General features: G+C 42.8%; 1 protein-coding gene across 1 annotated transcript in view; it reads right to left on the minus strand.

Annotated features, from left to right (window-relative positions):
* Positions 1-12,979: 12,979 nt before the first annotated feature.
* The window catches only part of plxdc2b (plexin domain containing 2b), a 135,089-nt gene continuing 127,747 nt past the window's right edge, over positions 12,980-20,321 (minus strand). The window contains exons 13-14 of the mRNA XM_083778590.1: positions 15,874-16,049; positions 12,980-14,538 (exon numbers count right to left, since the gene is read on the minus strand). Coding sequence (XP_083634716.1) covers positions 14,419-14,538; positions 15,874-16,049 — 296 coding nt within the window. The 3' untranslated portion in view covers positions 12,980-14,418. The remainder of the gene's footprint in view (positions 14,539-15,873; positions 16,050-20,321) is intronic.

The raw sequence follows: 20,321 nt of genomic DNA on the forward strand, positions 1-20,321 counted from the left end.
ATTCTTTTCAAATCCTCAAAAATGATGAAAAACGGCGTGCCGTATGGTAGGGGCTGTAGTCCATGTTTAAAAATGATGGGCCCAGGCCGTAGCGTAACGGTCTGGGCACCGGACTGGTGATCCAGTCGCGGTGTGCCGCGGGTTCGACTCCCGGACCCGACACGGCCTTTACCGCATGTCATCCCCCCATCTCTCTCCCGTTTCCTGTCAGCCTACTATCTGTCCCTTAAAAAATCAATAAAAGGCGTAAGCCGCAAAAAAATATCTTAAAAAAAAAACAGAAAAAAAAAAAAAAAAAATGATGAAAAACAAGGTTAATTATTTTTTCAAAAATTAAAAAAACGATGGGCTATAACCCATGTTTTTGAATTTTTTTCAAATCCTCAAAAATAATGAAAAACGGCGTGCTATAGTATGCCGTACGGTAGGGGCTATAGCCCATGTTCAAAAATGATGAAAAACGAGGATAAAAAAAAAATCAAAAATTAAAAAAACGATGGGCTATAACCCATGTTTTTTGAATTTTTGAAATTTCTTCAAATCCTCAAAAATAATGAAAAACGGCGTGCTATAGTATGCCGTACGGTAGGGGCTATAGCCCATGGTCAAAAATGATGAAAAACGAGGATAATTTCTTTTCAAAATTTCAAAAAACTATGGGCTATAACCCATTTTTTTTTTCAAATCCTCAAAAATTATGAAAAACGGCGTGCTACAGTATGCCGTACGATATGGGCTATTAGACGAGCGTCTAAAAATGGGATAAAAAACGTCTACAAATAGACGTCTAAAACACGTCTAAAAATAGACATGTTTTAGACGTCTATTTTTAGACATGTTTTTTGATTTATTTATTTATTTTCAAATCCTCAAAAATTATGAAAAACGGCGTGCTATAGTATGCCGTACGGTAGGGGCTGTAGCCCATGTTCAAAAATGATGAAAAACAAGGTTTTTTTTTTAAATCCTCAAAAATGATGAAAAGCGGCGTGCTATAATAGTATGCCGTACGGTATGGGCTATAGCCCATGGTCAAAAATGATGAAAAACTAGGTTAATTTCTTTTTTCAAAAATTCAAAAAATGATGGGCTATATATAACCCATGTTTTCTTTTTTTTTTCTTTTTCAAATCCTCAAAAATGATGAAAAACGGCGTGCTATAGTATGTCGTACGGTATGGGCATGGTCAAAAATGATGAAAAACGAGGATAAAAAAAAATTCAAAAATTCAAAAAACTATGGCAGATTTTGGCACGTCAAAAAATCACTTTCACCTAGAAACTCCATTCACACTTTTTATTATTCAGCTTACTATGGAGACACATGGAACGTTTTACTTTGAAATGTTTTGTAGTTTCTGAGTTATTTAACTTAAACGCCCAATGCATTCTCTATGGCAATAGCACAAACTTTGGCATGCTACTAGTCCTACATACTTAAACCTACCAACCCCATTCTAGCCTACTTAGGTTCATCTTACGGTGGACATGTTTGCCTGAAAAGGAATCTTTGAAAGGTGTCCTAGTTTTAGAAATATAGTGCTTTCAAATTTGAGACTTTTAACATGGGGCTCAATGGCAGATTTTGGCACGTCAAAAAAAATCACTTTCACCTAGAAACTCCATTCACACTTTTTATTATTCAGCTTACTGTAGAGACACATGCTGGAACGTTTTACTTTGAAATGTTTTATAGTTTCTGAGTTATTTAACTTAAACGCCCAATGCATTATCTATGGCAATAGCACAAACTTTGGCATGCTACTAGTCCTACCAACCCCATTCTAGCCTACTTAGGTTCATCTTACGGTGAAATGTTTCATAGTTGTAGAAATACAAACTTTGGCATGCTACTAGTCCCAGAGGCATCAGGTTCCTATAACGGCGGTGGGTGCAGCCCTCCCCCCCCCCCCAGCCACGCCCCCCCCCCCGTGGCGAAAAACGTTTTCTTTTCTTTTCGTTTGGTACTTTATTTACAGTTTGCAAATGAAGAGTATACTCTGAATATATTCTTTGAGGTTTGGCCTTATATCAAACATACAAGCTCAGTCAGTCTTTTAATTAATACATTTGCAACTATTTGAATAAAGGTTGTACATATCAGTGAAATTAACCACTAAATCCCTAATTGAGAGAGTGCAAGCCACCACAGCTCATGAAACATATAGGCTGCATGGCTAACAGGGGTTAGTGCTTCCCCTACCATATCTCTCCTTTCTCTGGCTCTATGACTTATACACCCATGAAAAATGGAAAATATAAATTTCATTGAGTGTATACCATTTGGAATTATACCAATCGGTTGAGATTTGGCTGCTTATAGCCAAAGTTAGATATCAACTTTTTGCTCACGGGCCATTGGGACTGTGGCGGCTATACTTGTGAGGACCTCTGCTTGGATTCATGGTGAGTGCGCACCGAAAAGTAATTGGAATATATTTTTCTTGACACATTATAAACAAGTTTACTTTACCTCCTCATTGTCCTCAGTGTTTGGGACGGGACATGCGTAGGCCTGTATCATGTGCTGTCTGCGTGCATATAAGCGCTGCGCTCCAGTGAAATTGTGCGGCTTGAGAAAAAAAATGTTAATTTGTGTTGGATAAGGGCTTATTGGTGGGACTAGTTAGGGTGTGTTTTAGCCGGCGGCGGCGGCGCCGAATTGTAGCATGGACTGGACAAATCTCTTCTTGGCTGGAGGGTGCTTCATCATCGTAGTCAAATGGAAATAAATCCTGTACTGTACTGTATGCAACATTTATACTACCTGGCAGCAGAACAAAAGCCACCTTATTAGCATTTGAATGCCCATGGGCGGCGGCCCAACACCTATCTGGCCCAAGCGCCCACAACCCCCCGTAAAGGTATGTGACTTACAGTGCGTGCATGAAAACATGACCACTGGCCTGGGGAAGGGACATTTCAGTCAGGACAGTGGGTGCATATTCTGCTTCTGCATATTGATATTGGCGCCGCTTATTATTTTGCCCGTGGGTGCTTCTGCGCCTGAGCACCCCCGGAGTTGACGCCGCTGACTAGTCCTACATACTTAAACCTACCAACCCCATTCTAGCCTACTTAGGTTCATCTTACGGTGGACATGTTTGCCTGAAAAGGAATCTTTGAAAGGTGTCATAGTTTTAGAAATATAGTGCTTTCAAATTTGAGACTTTTAACATGGGGCTCAATGGCAGATCTTGGCAAAAATCACTTTCACCTAGAAACTCCATTCACACTTTTTATTATTCAGCTTACTATGGAGACACTTGCTGGAACGTTTTACTTTGAAATGTTTTGTAGTTTCTGAGTTATTTAACTTAAACGCCCAATGCATTCTCTATGGCAATAGCACAAACTTTGGCATGCTACTAGTCCTACATACTTAAACCTACCAACCCCATTCTAGCCTACTTAGGTTCATCTTACGGTGGACATGTTTGCCTGAAAAGGAATCTTTGAAAGGTGTCCTAGTTTTAGAAATATAGTGCTTTCAAATTTGAGACTTTTAACATGGGGCTCAATGGCAGATTTTGGCACGTCAAAAAAATCACTTTCACCTAGAAACTCCATTCACACTTTTTATTATTCAGCTTACTGTAGAGACACATGCTGGAACGTTTTACTTTGAAATGTTTTATAGTTTCTGAGTTATAATGTAATGTATAATTGTAATGTGTTCCTCTTTATTAGAGCCTCCGTCTCATACGGATCTCTCTTGGATTGATCCGTGGCTGGACCTGGCTGACGCGTTAATGCTAATGCCGTACTGTTGGTTCACTTCACTGTGTGTGTGTCAGCAGCAATAACACATATGCAAGCTCTTCATGCGTTTGACATTTTATTCCTCCATTCAGTGAGTACATGGTACAGCATCAGATCTGCGTGATATTAGAAATAAACCATAATTAGATAGTTTACAGACACTGGATACTGGACACAGACAAACATTTCGCTCCACACCATTTCAAATTGTTGACATACCTGCGGTCAAAGCCGTTTGCCCTTCCGGATCAATCCTTCCCTCACCATGCACGTGAACTTGACGCTTATATAACAACAGCGCCACCCCAAGGTTACATAACGCATTTGTGGTCATTTGGCCGTTACACACCGGCCCCTAATTGTTAAGGCAGGCATAACAATTCAAAGGAATCAAAACAAACAAAAGACCAAACAAAACAGGCCAAAACATGACATGGCTTCAAATGCATCACCTCCCATGAACCAAGCCACCTTTTGCCACTGGCCTTTAATGGTGATGTTTTTTAGTTAGAGTTTTCAGTTAACACACCAGACAGGTTTGTCTGGAAAGACCTCCAGAACCCTACCAGTCATCCGGCATCAAAGTACGGCCTTCTCAATGTTACTGTGAGCCTTTGACTTTCAGCCCGCTTTCTGACCTCGTGATCACTAGAGTTCCCTGAGACATCCAACAGCGTTTTGCGCCAATCCTCGTCCGGCTTCCGAATAAATGCAGGATCTTTAAGGCACAGTCTGCTACAACTCCCAAAGTCCAACTCCTCCAACCTCCTTGTCCACGGATGTTTGATGTTCTGTGTGGAGTTATCACACCTACATCCTCTTCTACAGTGTTCCTGCTGCCTGTTCTTTAGTACGAGCTTGTTCCTGTATGCTGCATATTCCTGACGCAAGCTTTGATTATTTAAGAGCCTTTTCCTCAAACCCTGGTTCCCTGGCTTATCCACCGCAACATTGTCGGGCAGACAGACCTCCTTTTTCTTAAAGGTAATTTCCACCAGTGCCTCCCCTTCTGAAGCACCGCTGAATTCCACATCTCCTGTGTCTTCTCTGTGTCTTCTCTGTATGTCCATATGTGCTTCTTTGAAGTTGTGACTTGTCATCCTTTCTTCTAGTCTGCACACAGAAATCCTGTTCACCATAGCAGATGAACGCTCTGCCTCCACAACCCCACTGTTTCCAGTCAATGGGCCGTTAACGACCCATCCCAGCACTGTCCTTACAGCATACGGGCCATTCCCGTGACCTTTGATGATCTCCCAAGGTTCCAATATCCTGGGAGCATTGGTTCCAATCAACAAGTCAACATTTGCCTTTAGGTGTGGGATATGGACGTTAGACAAATGTGGCCACTTATCCAGTTCTTCAAGTGTCACCATGTTTTCAGCCGTGACTGGCATTTTCCTCTGTGTGAGAACTTCTGGCAGTACATAAAAGTCATTACTGCCCAACTCAGCTACTTCCAAACCATTTAAGGAATAAGCTGGAACAACTGCCTCTTGCCCCATGGTGCTCAACACAAAGTTGGTTCTTCCGCCTGTGATGTTTAGCTTCTGCATTAGGTCTTCAGAGCAGAATGTGGCTGAGCTACCAGGGTCTAAGAAGGCATATGTTTGTACAATGTTATTTCCTTGAGCTGCTTTCACCTTTACGGGCAGAATGGACAACCCACACCGGTCCTTACCGGCCCCTGTATGTCCACATGTTTGCTGTGACGTTGGCTGATCATTGAATGGTTCCTCTAACTGTTCAGAAGCTGATGCTTGATACCTATTGATGTGAAGCACCGTGGGGTGAGTTCGTCCACAGACTTTGCAAGTCAAGCGCCATTCACAAAAACGGCTTACATGGCCAACACGTAAGCAGGCAAAGCAAGCTCCCTTTTCTCTCAGTACTTCTATTTTCTCCTCGTGTGTCTTTTGCTTAAACTGTTTGCACTCTTCCAGTAAGTGACTGCCAGCACAGCATATGCATACAGCTTCCTTGACCTTCACTGAACCTGCTGTTGATGTCAACTCATTACCTCCATCCGGCAAGTTTGTAGATGTTATTGTAGTGGCGACAATATTTCCCTTCACTCCAATTGATGGATATGATATAAACCTTGTAGGAGCCTTTGCGCCAGCCATACCAGATGTGGGATCCTGTATGTCACCAAACAGAGGGTCAGAAATGATACTGACATGTCGCTCCACAAACATAACAAGGTCCCAAAAGTGAGCCCTTTCCTGGGTGTTTTCCAGGATATCATGAGCCACTGTCCTCCATTGCTCTCTCATCTTAAATGGCAGCTTTACGATTATGGCTCGCATATGGCTAGGCATGTCCATCTCCAGCATGTACTGAAGCTCCTCCATGACATTACAGCAGCCACGCAGGAATAACGAGTAGGCCTGGAGTGCATTAGCATCCTCTGATTTTATTGTTGGCCACGCCAAGGCCCTTTGCATATAAGCAGTTGCGATCTTGTACTGATTTCCAAAGTGTTCCTTTAAAAGACCCTTTGCCACCGAATAGCCCCGCTCAGGAGCCATATGCTGGCAGCTACGCACCAATTCCTGTGGCTGTCCTCTTGTGAACTGTTCCAAATAATATAAAGCATCCGCTTCTGATGCCCTTTCCTCCACTCCTTGTTCAAATGCTTTAATAAATGACCTGTATTGGAGAGGGTCACCTTCAAACGTTGGGATAACCCGTGGTGGCAGAGATCTTGCCTTCTTTTGATTCACCAGTGCAGCGGTTATCTCATTTTGCCTCTCCATTATGGTAAGTAGGTTTGTATGTTGATTGGTCTCATGATTTATTGATTGTCTTTCTTCATTTACCTTAGCAGTTGTGGATTGATTTTGTACATGCTGTTTTGCTCCAATGTTGCTTTCCTGATGTTCATTGTGAATGTGGTTTGAATGACGAGTTGTAACAGTGTTATACTTGCTATGTTCCTTTGATGGTCTGTTTGTTGGTATTGACTGGTGTGTTAGTTTGTTTTGTTGCACAGCATTTCCAGGCTGATATAGTGTTGCCATAGGATTTAGTGCCTTGACCATTTCCCTTTTCCTCGTTTCCCTTTTTAAATATGAATTCATAGCATTTGAAGGTGCATGAGATGAGCCTTTAATGTCAGAGGCTGCGTGCAATACATTTAGCCTTGCAGTATTTTCCGCTAATTGCGCATCCAAGTCGAGTTGCCCTCTTTTTCTCTTTATTCTTTGTTCCTCCTCCTCTCTTTTCCTCTTTAGCCTTTGTTCCTCCTCCTCTAAAGCATGCATTTCCTTTAATGTTGCTGCACGGACAACAAGAGCAGCTCTATCTGCCGCTGCTATGATCTTGGCAGAGGCTGTACTTGATCTGCCGCTTTGACCGCTCTTTGCAGAGGATGTACGTGATCTGCCACTTTGACCACCACCCTTTGAGCATCTACTTGCAATGTTTGAAATACTGTCATCAGGACCAATACCATCGTTAATTATACAAAAACCACCTTCAGTTGTTGTACCAGCATTTTCATTTAAAACACCTTCATTAGTACAATTTTCATTTTCATTTGCATAACCCTTGTTTGTGACATCAGTTTCATCATATACCTCATTAGCATCACCGTTACCACCTTCATTATTTGCAATCCACAGTTTTGCATTAGAAACACACTCATTGTTTGACAACATTTTTGCTTTAAACCACGTCTCTTGTTTTTCCCTTTCCTCATGTGGCATAAAACCCAGCAGACTGTCGTGCATGTATTTTGCCTCATTACACACCTGGAGCAATTCTGTAAGAGCATTGTGTACATTAGTTTTTTCATTATTGACCATGAAACCTTGCAATTCATTTCTCATGTTAGCTGCTATATTAAATTTGCTCTTTCTTCCCGCTTGCAACCTGTCGCATTTCTCTGCAATCGCTTTTGCAGTCATTTTTAACCCTCGTTTCTCAACCCCGCCCGTGACGTCACAGCTAACAGTGGAGGCGGAGCGCAAGTCCGTCTCCTGGGCAACGCCCGACGCCACACTGTGTTTCCTCATAATAAATAATAGATAGTCAGTGAGTCAACGACAGTTCGTAGTTTGCACAACAAATAAAATCAGGGAGAGTGCAAAGTAAAGTCGACAGGCAACAATAAAAGTCAATTGTCAGTTTGCTTCAGCAACCATGGATTTACGCTAGACCCCAACTCAAGTTAATAACGTGTGCGCGCACAATCTAAATGGCCATTTTCGTGTAGCGCCACATACCTCCTTCCTTCCTCAGTTCCTTACGGTGGGTGCCTGCCTTGCGGTAATAAAGCAGTGCTCCAGCTCCACAGCCAAGCCTCGGATCAGCGCTGTAGCCCCTCGTTACGGCTGCAGACAGACGTGTTCCCTCGGCGCAACAACAAAACAGCGGAATCCTCTTCAACTCCGACAGCAACAGAAGCTCCCCTCGCTCGTCCTCTGGCTCGTCTCGAAGTTGACAAACAATCAAAAGTCCAACTGGTGCATTGGCTTTGACGATATTAGAGCCTCCGTCTCATACGGATCTCTCTTGGATTGATCCGTGGCTGGACCTGGCTGACGCGTTAATGCTAATGCCGTACTGTTGGTTCACTTCACTGTGTGTGTGTGTCAGCAGCAATAACACATATGCAAGCTCTTCATGCGTTTGACATTTTATTCCTCCATTCAGTGAGTACATGGTACAGCATCAGATCTGCGTGATATTAGAAATAAACCATAATTAGATAGTTTACAGACACTGGATACTGGACACAGACAAACATTTCGCTCCACACCATTTCAAATTGTTGACATACCTGCGGTCAAAGCCGTTTGCCCTTCCGGATCAATCCTTCCCTCACCATGCACGTGAACTTGACGCTTATATAACAACAGCGCCACCCCAAGGTTACATAACGCATTTGTGGTCATTTGGCCGTTACACTCTTCATGGTGTCACCTTTCAAATTGGGCCTTGGGATCATGTACAGAGCATTTGAATGGTGTTTGCTGTGCATCAAAGGTCAGGTGTCTTTAGTGCATTTAAGGGTTATATTGGATGTTAATAAGATAATAGAAGAGAAACCATGACAGAACATGACAGAACATGACAGGCTAGAGAGAGCCTGGTAGCTCAGTTTGTTAAGTGGCTGTCCACATACTCCAGACGTTGTGGGTTCAAATCCCACTCTGGTCTGTACTCTGAAACTTTACTTTGAAGAAGATAAAACTGCCCGGAAATCTCAGTCAGGCTTGGTAGTGATGGTGCAGTTCTCTAACAGATAGGTGTTTTTCACTGACCGTTCAACAACAAGGTCACGATAGTTGACTGGCGAAAGACAGTGAACATAATAGAGACAAGATGGTGGCAGAAATCTATAAGGTAAATGACAAAATAGGGACAAACAGGGGCCAGGCCAAAGTTAAAGATGATATGGACCTATATATCTGTCCTGACAAACCTGTTCAACTTGACATGACGTGTAAACAACATCAATGTTATCCATCAGTTATGTTGTTTAATTTTATGTTTAAAAATAAAACATGTTTTTTTGTTTTCTCAATTTTATTTTGAAGAGAAAAACTAATTATACGTTAGTACCTGGACCTATGTCGTTCATCAATTTGGAGCAGCACTCCAAATTGAATGATGTAGCTCCCCGGACCTCACTTTGAGAACCATTGGGTTAAAGAAATTAAGGCAAATATGTCAATAGTAGGCCCATTTCTCTACACATCAATTCGATTTGTTTTTACGTCATCCGAATTCGCTCCGATATTCGGCAAAAAAGAAACGCACCAGTGTGCAAACACCTTATAGGTGGTTGCACACTGAACGTGTTTTTCGGAAAGCCGACGGAAAAACACTGATAAATATCCTAAAACGTGTCCGGTGTGTGGGGACCTTGTTTCAGCACAGTGGCAAGCAAGGTTAGGGCGTGTAGGGAAATAATCGCACATGAGCATCGTTTAAACAACATTCTTTATTTCAAATGTAATCAAAATGACAGTAGTTACATAAAGTACAGACAGCTATGGTACTGTGTGATTCTCATCGTGTCCTAAGGAGTGTCGTGATAAGGTCAGAGCGAAACTAGGTCACAGTTAAAAGGAAGTTAAATTCTTCTCACCTCATATTAAACTCGCAAAGTGAAACCATGTATCAGGATCAATCATTGTTTATTTCAATGTGTAAATCAGAGAAAATAGAACAGCACATCACCACAGTAACCCATCTCGACGACAGAAAAACGTTGCTTTTCTTCATCTAGAAAGAAAGTGAAACATGTTGACTGAGCGGAGTAAAGCAATCAATCAAGTCCAGTGAAGCAATTCACTTTTCGTTACATGCCTCTTGCTTTCTGATATTTCTTTCACGCTCAAACTGTCTAGGCTTTGTAGATAGGCCTATGCTATCACAAATGGATCCAACAGTTTCTCCCCGCCTGTTTTTGACAGTTGCGTCATGAAAAAAAGAAAGAAAATATATATTAGCAGTTTCAAGTGGCAGTGTACACCCAGCAGTTACTGTTGGTCTATGTGCTTGCAAAGAACAGTTTGTCATAGGAAAAAAATATATGACAATGTAGAAAAAAATAAAAACAAAACTATATGCATGAAAAGTCAAACGCATTGCTGCCATGCAGAGGATCCGGAAGTCTAGCTTGTGTTCTGCGATAGTCCGGTCAGTGATCCGAACCTCAGAAAAACGGGGCATTGTCAATGGCCATGAACAACACGGCAGCGATCTTACCCTTATGTCCCCAAAGTATGATGTAGGAGCATCATACTCTTACCATGTGAATATGGTCAATCCGGGTGGCGCTGGGTCATGGGTGTACCTTTCTAATATAGCCGATGAGTCATCAATCCTCCACAATTAAACAAATGTCTTTCTGGGTTGACTGTTTGTAGTGTGTTTGTCTGACATTGAGGTCAACGATATGGACACTTCTACATTCTGGACTGTGGTACAGTAGAACTGTAGAGTTGGGATAAACACTGTGTACAGGGGGTCAGCTCATCTGAGAAGGTCGAGGTACATACAGTAGTTTACAGATAACGCAGATGGTGACATAAGTCTTTGGTCTCAATACAAGGTCAAACAAAAATGATTAATGGGGAATCTGAATGATGTAAAACTGAATTGGTTTAATATTGCACTTTTGACTTTCTAGCAGTGGCGTGCACAGACATTTAGAGAGGCAGGTGCTCAAGTGAAAAAAGGGCACTTTGTGCAGTGCGTGGAACCGGCCGGTTGCCTTAATAGTGTGAGATTTATAGATTGTGGGGCCTAAATAATATATTAGAAGCTTTTAATCAACAATTGATCAATGTCACCATGGTCCACATACTGTACAGTGTACACTGTACAAAAAAGGGCACATTGCCAAAAGGGCAGGGAGCACCCCCTATTGTCTATATGTGCACGCTACTGCTTTCTAGTGTCACATTTTTCACAAATGTCTTCTTAAATCGTTGTTGTCAGAGACTGCATGGAAATAATATTTACCAACCGAAATTTGATTTGACCTAATCAATTCAAAAGCCTGATTAGAAACAGCAATGACTGCAAACATATTCACATTGACTTAAGTAGAGGGTGAAAAACGCAGCTCATAAAAAATAAAAAGAAGTTTCCAATATCATACAGGTACGGTATGCTTTGTTTATCATCAGTTACCTAAATCTGCAAATGTTTTGGCCTGAAGGGTCCTTTATATACATCATTAAAACAGTGTTAAAACGGCCTTGGATGAGCCAATAATAACGATACTGCCTGCACTGCTGCAGGTCAAATTATTAAAATAAGAAACCACACTGTTTATCCTAAGGGAAAGTCAAGGAAATCTCCAACCAGGCTGGAGTATATACTGTGGCCTACATCGGTGGTTCTCAACCTTTTCAGGCCACGACCCCCACAATAATCTGATTCTTTTATTGAACTGGGGACCTCCCCACCCTGACAAGCACTTGGAATTATAGCTGTTGAGGCATTCAATTTAGTTTGACTCGGTTCCACAGATGAATAGTGGAAAACAGCAGATCTACAAGCAAGCTGATTAGCTATTTTCAAAAACTTTGCCTCTTGACAATTTGGCCAATGTTTTACCAGTTTTTATAGTATAATTACTTTTGATGGTCTTTTTCTTTTCTTTAGTTATCAAGGTCTTAAATATCACCCCAAAAACATGTGGGGACCCCCCTGCTGGTTCTGACACAGTGACATAGGTTGAGAACCATGGGCCTACACAAAAGCTGTGTCTAACAAGTGAGAATTAAGTACACAGAGCCAGCTCAAACATCATACCCTGCAAGCAGGTAGGATTTCCAATCATTAAAGTACACACACACACACACACACACACACACACGCACGCACGCACGCACGCACGCACACACGCACGCACGCACGCACGCTCGCTCGCACATGTACAGTATGTACACACATGCATGTACACATGCACATTGTGCACACACACACAAACAAAAAAATCACCAACTCATATTAGTGCACACATTCAATCAAGCATACACACTCACAAGCGCCTGTCTTGTAATTTTGCATTAGTACCACATGTTGAAAGAAAAAAACTGCATGGAAAAAATAACTTGTGCAAACTCTAGTCAAGGGCAAAATGGCACGGCAACGTAAAAAACGGCATCAATAGCACAAGCAACCAGTCAAATGACCAATCGAACAAATAGAAGATTAGAAGAATGTAGAATGTACCCATCACCCCATCCAAGGAATAGCAATATATTCCTACTAAAAATAAAACATTCCGATTCATTGTCAGATGGAGGGGGAAAAAAACATCAAGGAAACCAACCTAAAGTCATCATGAACTTCATGAATAAACGTTGCTGTTGCATGTCTTGCAGGACTTTCATAATACACAAGGCCCTGGTGCAGACACTGCAGAGTCAGAAAGCCTTGACTCATACGTAGTTGCTCGCTAGACTTGCACTGAAAACAGCCAATGTAGAAGCTCAGATCGCGCCGTGAAATGACGTGAGTTTGTTAGAGCCGATTCATACTCCTATTGCTGTAGTGCCGAAATGATTTCGGCTTGTCAGAAATTTTCTGTAGCACCGAAGAGCCGACTTTAGGACGGTACCCGCCCCACCGAACCTCAAATTACGTCACATTGTAGGCTCTACAGAGCCGAACCGACACACCTCCCGAAATCCATGAAAATATATCTTAAACTAGAAAAAGTGCCCCTCAGGGGACACAGGTCTCCACCAGGCCAGGTCAGGTCAGGTTGTGGCCTCCTGGTGGCGCTATAATAGGCCAATGTGAAAAGGGTGCCATTTCTTCTTACGCCTTTGATGGCAATTGGATGATTTGAGGCATTTTGTTCCAAAAATGTGTTTTGCACAGATCCACCTGTTGGTGGCGCTTTAACAGGCTAATGTGAAAAGGGTGGGATATATTCCTCAGCCTAGTATGAAAGTGCGTGAAAGATTTCACGTAAATTGCAGGCTGCATTCATGATTTGAGGCTTTTTGTTAAAAATGGGCCAATCCTGCAAACTTTGAAAGCCGATAGACGGACGGACGGTGCAAAACATACTCTCCCCATGCCTTCGGCTGGTGGAGACAAATATCTTTACACTTTATTTATGGTAAGCTGCAAGCTATATAATTATGCTTAGAGGATTCTGTGCTCCAGACCATATGACCGAAAGCATTTGAAAATTGTGGGATGAGCAACAAAGCAATGAGCTTGTAGATGTGCAATTTTCGGTGCGAGACAGCGCTCAACCGAGTATAAACCTGGCATAAATGATACAGACCCCCCCCCTAAAAAAAGGCAAACCATGAGTTAAACCTGATGGATATATAAAGGCCTATATAACCCCACCAATGATGAAGGTGAAATCTCTGTTCACATACTTTGTTATTATTTCAGAAAATATATATTGTATAATTCATCCTGCTGTCACCTCAAGTACACCAGTATAAGTCTACTAGTCACGTTTGTACAACCACTCCATATATAGCAACATGGGGGGAGGAGGGGGGGTAGTCTTACATACTCTTGGGTTAACCGGGTTTGGCGACCCCAATGCTATTTTCTTCCTCTGTCCAATGACGAGTCAGTAACTCAGCCAACAAGAACTCTCTTAGAAGAACCTGGGCAATGATCTGAAACAGAGATCCTGTTTTTCCTTTTTTCTTTGTTATGGCACAGGACAGCAACTCCTCCGGCATCGACCTCCCCGTCCCGTTCCCCCTCGGCTCTCCCAGATGGGATTGTATCAGATCTCAGGTCCTGGTACAAGTCTCACGTCTACAAGTCACTGAAGGACACAACCAGAGGTCAACTCTGACAACATCCACATCTAATTTTTCTCAGTTTTACCCCACTGGCAAGCGTCAGTGGGGTCCTGGGGTCGGGGAGTGGCGCGAGCCTCCCCTGACAGCCCTGGAGGTTCGGCGGCCGAAGTGAAAATACTATTTAAGTGTTGGGAGCCCAGCAGGTCTGGGGCTCTCTCCTCTCTTCCCCCTGCGGGAGAGTGTCTCTCAAGCCAAAGGAGGTCCTGGGAGGTCAGTCAGTTTTCCGGCGAGAGGAGGAGAAAGAGGAGGAGATCATGTCGGAGGAGGTGGGTGGCTATGGCGGGGCGGGGCGGGGTTGGGGTGGGTGTCAGGGAGGGGGACGTCGAGGCCCCCTCCTCTCTCAGCACTGCTCGGACTCGATGAAGCCCTCTTTCTCCTGGCCCACCGGCTCCACCTCCGCGTAGGCCGGGTGGCCCGACCCCCGACGGAACTTCATGGCGGGCCACTTGCTGGGACGCCTCTGGAATGGAGGGAGAGCAGGAGGACATGGTCAAAGGCCTGAAGGTCATCTTTGCCTCTCTAAAGCCCTAACCACACCAAAGGGTCGCCATGCAACTCCTTGGGTCCAAATGGTTGCGAGGCATTGCATGGTGACCCTTTGGTGTGGTTTGGGGCCATTGAATTCCATGCGTTTAATCACTTGGGACAACTTGGGACGATGTGCAACAGGACATATCACACCGCTGGGACAACGCTAAAACCGTCTCAACCCTTTGGTGTGGTTAGGCAAAATTAGCAGTATATTGGAGGCACTGCATGGAAAGATTAGTTATGTGCTTCATTGGCCTCCTGGTGGCACTATAATAGGCCAATGTGAAAAGGGTGCAATTTCTTCTTACGCCTTGGATGGCAATTGGATGATTTGAGGCATTTTGTTCCAAAAATGTGTTTTGCAAAAATCCACCTGTTGGTGGTGCTATAACAGGCCAATGAGAAAAGGCTGGGATATATTCCTCAGCCTAGAAGGAAAGTCTGTGAAAGATTTCACGTAAATTGTACACTGCGTTCATGATTTGAGGCTTTTTGTTCAAAACGGGGAAATCCTGCAAACTTTGAAAGCCAATGTTAGCCAATTAGGATGGAATAGGAAATATCGGACAGATCCGGCTTGAACACATGACTATAGAGATACTGTGTGACAATTTGCAGGATTTTGGGACAGAATCTGGAGGAGTGATATCAAAAGATGTGTTTTTCAAAAGTCGGCCTCCTGGTGGCGCTATAACAGGCCGTTCTGGAAAATTTGGGGCAGAGGTTCATCGTTCAGGTGCATCCAGGGAGTGTGTGTGCAAAATTGGCATCGACGGGGTTAACGGTGCTGGAGATTAGCTGTTCACAGACGGACGGACAGACGGACACACACTAACGGACGGACGGAGTGCAAAACATACTCTCTCCCCAAGCCTTCTGCCTAGTGGAGACAATGACTGATTTCTTTTAAATAAATTCTATTATAAAGATTCTGTATTTTCTCCCTATGTTACACGCTCCCTGCTGTTGGCATCGAGATTCAAATTGCGATTTAACCGCAATTTAAATTGTCACCAGTTGTAATCAATTGTAACCGATTATTATCGTTACATGCCTAATCAGGGGGACAGGACAGTGTCTGTCATGTCACAAGTCTGATTTCTTATTCTGGGCTGAATTACGAGTGTCTGCTTTGAAGCACAACTTGCCCTGCATTGTGTCTTAAAAGTGTCTTAAAAACAGGCATCCTCAGTAAAACTACAGTAATACAAGTACAGCACTTAAGTAAATGTACTTATGTTACTGTCCACCGCTGCACACTCACCTCGATGAGGAAGAGGCTGGCGGCGGAGGTGGGGTGATGGTAGATGTAGACGGTGAGCAGGACGCCGGCCACCATGATGAGCATCACCAGCAGGATGCCCAGGATGAGGCCCGTGTGCAGAGGGTGCGACGCAGCGGCCCCTGTGGTCCTCTCTGCAGCGCTGTCTGCTGGCATGGCTGAGAGAGAGAGAGAGAGAGAGAGAGCGCACAAGCATAGATATTAAAAAATAGATGCCTCATTGGCCGCTGCAGTTCGTTGGAGCGATGCGTGTTGAAGGAGGGGCGGAAGAATTTACACTGGGAGAGGAAGTATGCCGGAAGTGTGGAAGGCACGTTACGTCACGCTGCCTCTCAAGTGATTACTGGCCAATCACAGCGCATCTTTTCCGGGACTTACAGACGCAAACATGCGCTCTGTGACTCACGCTCACGCTTGCTTCGCAAGGAATCTCGGGAATATTTTGCCCTCCCTTGAGCACATACGCTCCAGAGCCAGAAAGGGCGTCTATGTTTATATGTCTACGATATGTCTATCAAATACCTATTCTAAGCCAACAATTTGATGGGATCTCAAAGAGTATCCATTGAGTCTCCGAGAGATGTCAGTGACAGAATATATTCTAACCACAGCTATAAATACCCACATTAATCTGCCTATACATTTCAAATTTGTAAATTGTCCCCACTGGCCCAATGGCTAATCCGTCTTTGGCACGCACGCACGCACGCACGCACGCACGCACGCACGCACGCACACACACACACACACACACACACACACACACACACACACACACACACACACACACACACACACACACACACACACACACACACACACACACACACACACACACACACACACACACACACACACACACACACACACACACAGGGACATGTGATAACAATACAATCATTATTAGTTATTACACGCTCTTTATTGCAATTCCTCTAATGGCCACTAGAGGACAGTCATTGTTTGTTTTTACTCTGGTCATCAGAATCAAAGTTTGGCAAAATTGTCATTGCACTGGAATCAGAAAGGGGCACCGTTGGTTCTAATATTAATAATGTCCATGTTCAATGTAAGCAATCTTCAATGAGTAATGTATGATTGAAACTAGTCAAGCTTGGGTCCATTTTGAATAGAAACAGATAAGCTTTAAATGACAAACAGAGGGACATCGTTGCTGCAGGAGAGTGATCATTTCAGGAGTCAGGTTTTGAGCTGGCTCTTTAATAGATGGAGGGCTGTCTTCTCTTCTATCATGCAATTTTAAGTATAGTATGTGGGCTGTTTATCAATTCAAGTCCTCACTCCCTCCCCTCCAGCAAAAGATAATCCCAAATCAAGGTTAGCAGTGAATGGTCTTGACAGGAAAAGGAGAAAAAGGGATATATGAGTGCTGCTGATACAGCGTTCACTGTGCTATCAGAGCCCACAGCTTTGGTCACTGCGGTCCGGACCGATAAGGCCATGTGATGACTGCATAATAGCCTTACGGAGAGCCTTGGAACGAATCCCGTTATCGTTAAAGCACCTTGTTTGTTTTGGGGTCATTGAGATGTTATGCGATCTGGACAGGCTTATTCGGTATTCGTTTACCAGGGACCCCACGATATCCCACAGGGCATCGAGCAGTCTTCTTCCCATACTACGGCAACACAACTTTCTTGCAACACAATTGCCCCCCAGCAATCTGTCACGTGGAAGAAAAACACATGTCATGTATAAAACCAGTTGTTACAGGGGGGGGCACCAAATTGTTGTGTGATGGCACTTCTTTTTACACTAACTAACCACTTGCATCACTATTCTGAGGGGAACACTAGGCAAAAATAGTAGATCTACAAGCTCACAACACCTCACGCTGAAAGGCGTTGTGAGCTTGTAGATATGCTATTTTCACAGTACAGAGCTAAATGTCAAGATTACTAAATATTGAGAGTTTAACACTAGCATGTCTGAGAGGTCATTTTGACCGTTTCTTTCTTTATTTATTTATGATTTGATTATCTTTGCCCATGAAGCTTTCAGAAGGTTCCCCTTCCATGACTATCATCATCCATCACCATTCTATCATCTCAGAGATTTTTGACATCTGAAAATAATTCTAAATGTGAATTTAAGCACATGCTACTTGTGTCTGATTTTACTTCAGACATGCTAGTGTTGGTTGAAGGTCTAATTCAAATAATTGTGTAAACATTAACATTGATCAACATTAATTTACACAACACTGATGATAGTGCTGTCAAACAAGTGTAATCTATGATGACGCGATCATGTAGCACTGTACCGTGCATAAATGATGAAGTGAAAACAAACAGGACTCTGGCCTCATAGCTGCTCTCCAACAGATTTTGAACACATTCAACAGCAGCTGCCAATCCATTTATTTGTGCTGCAGGTTTCTTTATGGAGGAGGACTCCTATGCCCCACCCCCAATGAACACTCCCCACAAACAACCCTCCTCACAAGCTTTAATTAGCAGCTGTATACTAGCTGCCACTGCACCCACCACCACCAGTGAACCAGCCTCTCTCCCCTGGCTCTCTGCTGTATTGATTTCCGGCACACAGAATAACAAGGGTGGTTCAGAGTGCTAATCACACCTGTCCACAGTCGCGTGTGCAAATCTTGTTGATGTCTGGTCTCTACATCATATTAGCCATTATCTGATTTCAGAAACTGTAGAGGCAGAAACAGCACATAATTGATGAGTTGTTGCATTTCCGTGTACATACAAACATATTACAACATGTTTGAAGTGGAACTCCCCATTAGAATGAGAGAATTTGAGGGTGAATCTTGTTCATAATCATTGCCAACCACAAAGTTATTAAAGTGAAAGTACACTTGAGGACATATATCATATTACTAGAATTTCGCGGGCCTATGGCCCGCTCATCCTAGCGCGATGCGTCGCAGTGCTGTACTGTACCCCTTTGTACTGTACTGTACTCCTTAGTATTGCACTGTACTGTAATGTTGTCCTCTGTACTGTTCTCTTCTGTACTGTACTGTACTGTACTTCTTTGTACTGTACTGTAGTCCTGTGTACTGTACTGTACTGTACTTCTTTGTAATGTACTGTAGTCCTGTGTACTGTACTGTACTTCTTTGTACTGTACTGTACTGTACTTCTTTGTACTGTACTGTACTTCTTTGAACTGTACTGTAGTCCTGTGTACTGTACTTCTTTGTACTGTACTGTACTGTACTGTACTGTACTGTACTTCTTTGTACTGTACTGTGCTGTACTGTACTGTACTGTACTGTACTGTACTGTACTGTACTGTACTGTACTTCTTTGTAATGTACTGTAGTCCTGTGTACTGTACTGTACTGTACTTCTTTGTACTGTACTGTACTGTACTTCTTTGTACTGTACTGTACTTCTTTGTACTGTACTGTAGTCCTGTGTACTGTACTTCTTTGTACTGTACTGTAGTCCTGTGTACTGTACTGTACTTCTTTGTACTGTACTGTACTGTACTTCTTTGTACTGTACTGTACTGTACTGTACTGTACTGTACTGTACTGTACTGTACTGTACTGTACTGTACTGTACTGTACTGTACTGTACTGTACTTCTTTGTACTGTACTGTAGTCCTGTGTACTGTACTGTACTGTACTGTACTGTACTGTACTGTACTGTACTGTACTGTACTGTACTGTACTGTACTGTACTGTACTGTACTGTACTTCTTTGTTCTGTACTGTAATGTACTGTAGTCCTGTGTACTGTACTGTAATTGTTATTATTGTTCTTATTCTTATGATTAGTATTATTATTATTATTGTTGTTATTGTTATTATTACATGGATTATTTATTTGTTTGTAAATGAGTGAGTTTACAAAGAAGCTTATTATTATGAGTATGATTATTATTATTATTAGTAGTAGTAGTAGTAGTATTAGTATCGTGATTGTTATTATTATTGTTATTATTACATGGATTATTGTGATGTGAGATTGTTTGTAAATGAGTGAGTTTACAAAGAAGCTTATTGTTATTATTATTGTTATTAGTATCGTTTTGATTGATTGTCATTAATATTGTTATTATTATTCTGATAATAAATAGGGCTCTTGCATTTCCATTGTGCCATGGCTCCACGTGCCATGGCTCCACCTAGTGACCATGTATGATACGTGCACTGTATGCGCAGACGGTGACGTAACGCTGCGTGTGTGTGTGGGACTGAGTGTGTGTGTGTGGGTTGTGCTTAAATAGCCAATGTGAACTGTGTAATCATAATACTTAGGCACAAAGCAACTGTTGTCGAAGAACAATGTTGATTTAACTAAGAGATTCGCCGAGTGAGCTATATTTTATTATACAGAGATTTAGAAGGAATAAGCAAAATCGTGAGGCGACAATTCCTCTCCTTCCGTGTTTCTCTACTCCTGCGGACTTGCCTGGAGAGGGAGATCAG

Source organism: Protomyctophum parallelum, assembly GCF_964188405.1.
Source record: "Protomyctophum parallelum genome assembly, chromosome: 12".
In the NCBI taxonomy this organism is placed as follows: Eukaryota; Metazoa; Chordata; class Actinopteri; order Myctophiformes; family Myctophidae; genus Protomyctophum; species Protomyctophum parallelum.